General features: G+C 52.9%; 1 protein-coding gene across 1 annotated transcript in view; it reads right to left on the reverse strand.

Moving 5' to 3' along the window:
* KBTBD13 (kelch repeat and BTB domain containing 13) overlaps nucleotides 1-348 on the reverse strand; it is a 1,473-nt gene extending 1,125 nt beyond the window's left edge. The window contains 1 exon segment of the mRNA XM_077748686.1: nucleotides 1-348. This exon segment is cut by the window's left edge and continues 219 nt beyond it. Coding sequence (XP_077604812.1) covers nucleotides 1-206 — 206 coding nt within the window. The 5' untranslated portion in view covers nucleotides 207-348.
* Between the last annotated feature and the right edge of the window lie 1,566 nt (nucleotides 349-1,914).

The raw sequence follows: 1,914 nt of genomic DNA on the forward strand, positions 1-1,914 counted from the left end.
TCGCCGCGCAGCACCTGCAGCATGGTGTGGAAGCCGCCAGCGCTCAGCGCGCCCAGGCGCACCTCGGCCGCGCGCGTCTCCCGCATGCCGGAGCGGAAGAGGCCGCGGAAGAAGCCGCAGTGCTCCACCAGCAGGGCCCGCTCGGCCTGGAAGAGCTGGCCGCCCACCCACACCTGCACCGGGGAGGCCTCTGGGGCCCGCGGCATGGCGAGCCGGATGGGCGCGGGGCCGCCACCGGGGGCCTGGATTCAGCGGCCACCGACTCTGGGGCTTCCTCCAGAGCGGAAAAAAAACTTTCCGGGGGATATAAATATCTCTCTGGCTAAAGATAGTACAACTCATGTGATGTGGTGGCCTGCGGGCTGTATGGCTGCGGGCCCGAGGGCATCGGGAGCCCTGCGGGGTCACTCACTTCCGTGTGGGAAATGGAAACAAAAGTGACCGTATAATGAGCACCTAATGCATGCGGGGCATTGTGAGGGCTGCTTACGAAGATACCCGCATTTAACCTGTACTAAAGCGGCTGGATGCTCTTGTACAAGTACCGCAACTCTGCCTTGTTTCCTCGGATTGTGACCAATAAGAACACCTACACATGGTTTTGGGACAGTATCTATAAAGTATTTAAAATGAGGCGCAGAGAATTTACATGGCACGTCCAAGGTCATTCAGCTGGGAAGAAGCAAGGACAGGATTAATACCCAAAACTCCATTGGGTTAGTAGCAGAGGTTCTTGGGTGCGTGAGGGAAAGGTGCAAGTAAAGCAAATAGAGTGGACCGGGCTGGGGTCCGGAGCAGGTTCTGACAGTACGTGGCTCGTTCTAAAGGCCTTTCCGGTCCAGAAGTGCAACGGCCACTTCTGCGTGGACAAGACGCAGAAGGAGGACAGTCTCCTCCTACTGACGAGGAGACTGAGGATGATCCTCTGGCTGGCCCTGACTCAGGGCTGGTTCGATCTCCTGTTCAGCCTGGGAGTGTAGCAGGTGAGCGTCCTTCAAACCTCTGAATGTGGAAGTACTCCTTGACTTCCGCTGGGAATGGGAAGCTGATGTCTACTCTCCACTCGTCCCTCCGTTGCTGTGTAGCTCTGGACCTTGGGAAAAGATAAGTGGTGCTGATGAGAGGATCGTAAGTGTATAGATGGGAAGGGCAGGGTTCGTGAAATAATACTAGTGAACAATTTGCATGGTGTGTCAAGCACTTTGGTAAGCACTTTGAGTCCTGTCATACCTGTAATAATCCTGTGAATAGATACTCTCATTTTCCCTCATTTAATAGAGGTTATCCATGTATTGCTTATAGAAACACCATGAGTTTCTATTTCATGGATGAAGAGACTAAGTACCAAGAGTTTAGTCACATGCCCAAGGTCACATGGCGAGAGAGTGGTAGAGCTAGGACTGGCTTGCAGCCAGTCTGACTATAGAGTGTTCCCCTGACTACTGTGCCCTGCTGCCTTTCTGTGCTACAAATGCTGGGTATTCACCTCGTGCCAGGAGGTCACAATTGGAACTTCAAGCCCGTATGGTTTAACCCTTTCATTTACAGTGGAGGACCAAAAAGGGAATTGGCCAGGGTCCTGTAGCTTGGAGAAGACAGCCCCAAGCCTCCTGCTGCTCACCACAGGGCATTTTCCCCACTGCAAAGAACTTTCTTGGGTGACCAGCTAAGACTTTGCATTCCAAAAAGGTGGAAGAGAGCCTAGCTATTATTTTCTTCTGCCACCTTATTTACAGGTGGGGAAACTGAGGCCCAGACCTGTGCCATTCAGGACATGTTCAACTACAGGCTTTCTTCAGTAAGATGGAGTGGCTCACAGTGACAAAACCAGAGTTGAGAGGGGGCAGGGGAACTTCTCTCACTGCTAGGATACACACACATGCACAGATCCTCATGTATGAATCTACAGGCCAA

The sequence above is a fragment of the Crocuta crocuta genome, unplaced genomic scaffold (genome assembly GCF_008692635.1).
Source record: "Crocuta crocuta isolate KB4526 unplaced genomic scaffold, BGI_CrCroc_1.0 scaffold130, whole genome shotgun sequence".
Classification (NCBI taxonomy): Eukaryota; Metazoa; Chordata; class Mammalia; order Carnivora; family Hyaenidae; genus Crocuta; species Crocuta crocuta.